Source organism: Protobothrops mucrosquamatus, unplaced genomic scaffold (assembly GCF_001527695.2).
Source record: "Protobothrops mucrosquamatus isolate PMUCROS unplaced genomic scaffold, P.Mucros_1.0 scaffold17622, whole genome shotgun sequence".
In the NCBI taxonomy this organism is placed as follows: Eukaryota; Metazoa; Chordata; class Lepidosauria; order Squamata; family Viperidae; genus Protobothrops; species Protobothrops mucrosquamatus.
In genome coordinates this window covers 1-2806 of record NW_015403381.1, presented here as the reverse complement: position 1 = coordinate 2806, position 2806 = coordinate 1, and the positions used below count along the sequence as shown (strand labels likewise).

Below are 2806 nucleotides of genomic sequence, written 5' to 3'. Positions count from 1 at the left end.
GTTTTAAAAAGCTTTAAAAAATTAATAGCTCACTAGAGAATTTATATGCAACATATTGTCACATGTACTGCATAGCTACAAGCTTGGAGAATCCATAAATTAACTTTGGATCAATGTAGACTTCTTACTGACAGGATCTGTGAGAAAGCAATGGATGGAGGGGAAGATGGCTGTGCTTGGTTGCTTTTGAGCAGCACATGTTGTGCAATATACCTTTAGGTCCTCCTTGCCAAATTCCTGGATGGGTTTCTATTTGATACAAACCTGTATATACTAGAACTAGAACCTTTACTTGAAGAAGACAAGGTAGGTTCACAAGACCAATCTTCAAACACGTTTTGTCCTTTCTTTTCGTATTTTCCTCTTGTTTTCCTAGCAAGAATCTTGCATTACAAAGTAATTCTCTGCTAAACAAGTCCATTGAAAGTTCAAGTAGACAGACAAACCTGCATGGAAATATCGCTGACCTCACACGGGTCTGCCATCTAAGCATACATTGCTACAAATTCAACTAAAAATCTTAACTCCTGGGGACCCTTTCTTTCAGGCTAAAGCTCAAAGGCACAACCATGAAAGATCCAAGTCGTAGGAGTACTAGTCCAAGCATTATCAGTGAAGACATGATCATGAATGGTCACTCTCATGAAGATGATAATCCGTTTGCAGAATATATGTGGATGGAAAATGAAGAGGAATTCAACAGGCAGGTAAGTGAGAGGATACGTTGCTTCCTTTGTTTTGTTTTTTCTTCTGCATTATTGGAAAGATCCCACTTTTTCCATTAGTCTAGTTTTCTTCCAATGTTTTCTGTGAATCTCTAAACCAGGGGTTGGCAACCTTGGCTCTTTTAGGGGCTGCCACAAAGAAGAGGGAGTCAGGCTATTCTCCAAAGCGCCCGAAGGCAGGACAAGAAGCAACGGGTGGAAACTAACCAAAGAGAGAAGCAACCTAGAACTAAGGAGAAACTTCCTGACAGAACAATTAACCAGTGGAACAACCTGCCTCCAGAAGCGGTGAATGCTCCAACACTGGAGGTTTTTAAGAAGAGACTGGACAGCCATTTGTCTGAAATGGTATAGGATTTCCTGCCTGAGCAGGAGGTTGGACTAGATGACCTCCGAGGTCCCTTCCAACTTTATCATTATTATTATTATTATTATTATTATTATTATTATTATTATTATTATTATTATTATTATTATTATTATTATTATTATTATTAACTCCCAGAATTCCTGAGCCAGCCATGCTACCTCAGGAATTCTGGGAGTTGAAGTCCATGGGTCATAAAAGAGCCAAGGTTGCCTACCCTTGCACTAAACGAAAAAGATCTTGCATCCTTGTTTGGTTTGAAGAAGAGTTGATTTTTGATGGTAGGTCTATTCCCAGTTTGCATTTGCTGTTTAACTACCATTTAGTATGCAACACTATATATTGGGCTCTTGGTGCTGTTTCCTTGCATTTCACTATCAAGCTAGGTAACATCATTAGTTAATTAGAGAGTGGAGGTAGTTGTAGTTGTTTTTATATATAGTCTGCCAAACTTGGTTGGAGTGTAGTTTCTCCCCAGTTGTTTATCTGGTGCTGTTTCCTAGTTTCCTAAATGTTGGCTTTGTTATCTGTTTCCTTTGTTAACTTTTGGTTGCTTTTTTTTAACAGTTGCATAGATAAGGTTTATCTCTATATTTTAATAACTGAGATGTCTGCAGAAAAAGAAGCTCAGAGAACAGCAATAACCCACCAGTTGGGTGGGGGAGAGGGGGAAGGGTTACTTCAGGTGACTGAGAAAATAAAGGAAGAGCCTTGCAGGGCTCAGACCCAATGTTGTGGCACTGTGGAAGAAGCAGCTATTTAAACTTCCTTTTCCACATTTGCCCTCAGTTGCTGCAGCTTGTGGGAACTTAACACTTGAGTTCTCCTAACATTGGGGAGGATCCATTTGAGAGGTTTTTGCCATAGCGCTCAGACAGTTCCACTCAGGTCCCTTGATAGTAGATTTCCTTCTGTTGTTCCAATTATAGATTGAAGAGGAATTGTGGGAAGAAGAATTTATAGAACGTTGCTTCCAAGAAATGCTGGAAGAAGAGGAAGAGCACGAATGGTTTATTCCAGCGAGAGATCTTCCGCAAACGATGGATCAAATTCAAGACCAGTTTAACGATCTTGTTATCGGTGACAGTTCGTCACTGGAAGATCTGGTGGTAAGCATCTGATTTTAAAATTGGAATTATTTTAATCAAGCCCCTTTCTTCAAATATTAGCAGTATACTTTGTCAGCTGTCTCACTCAGAAGCTAGCTGAGATGTGGCCTTCTGACAACAATCAAAACCTTGTGTGCGCAGAACAACTGTACCATCTTCTCCTCCTCCTTCTAATCTTTTCATAATAGTCCGCCTGCAAGTATTTGTTTTTGTCGAGTGCACAGGTGTGCATTGGGAGAGAAGAATACATGGAACCATTTGGGAGGGTAAAGACTGGATGTGTAGGCTAAGTGATTAGGAAAGTGATTTAGTTCTTGTAGGGTTCAGAGGTCTCCCTAATTTTAACTTTTCACTCTGCAGAGATACCATTTGAAGGTCTGGTAGATGAGAGAGACCTGAAGCATTGTATTGCTGACATTTGTTGTACAATTAAGTCTACTGGCCATGGTGCATAGGACTATTTTTTAATAGTGTAGGCCAGGGGTCTTCAAACTTGGCCCTTTTATGACTTGTGGACTTCAACTCCCAGAATTCCTCAGCCAGGCACGCTGGCTGAGGAATTCTGGGAGTTGAAGTCCACAAGTCATAAAAGGGCCAAGTTTGAA

The 2806-nt window shown here is 40.2% G+C and overlaps 1 protein-coding gene across 1 annotated transcript; it reads left to right on the top strand.

The window, feature by feature from the left end:
• Window positions 1–551: 551 nt before the first annotated feature.
• LOC107301830 (polyadenylate-binding protein-interacting protein 2-like) lies at window positions 552–2201 on the top strand (the record flags this gene model as incomplete). Its single annotated transcript, XM_015831005.1, has 2 exons — window positions 552–707; window positions 2022–2201. Coding segments are annotated over exons 1-2 (318 nt in total), but the record flags the coding sequence as incomplete, so codon positions are not given.
• Window positions 2202–2806: the final 605 nt, after the last annotated feature.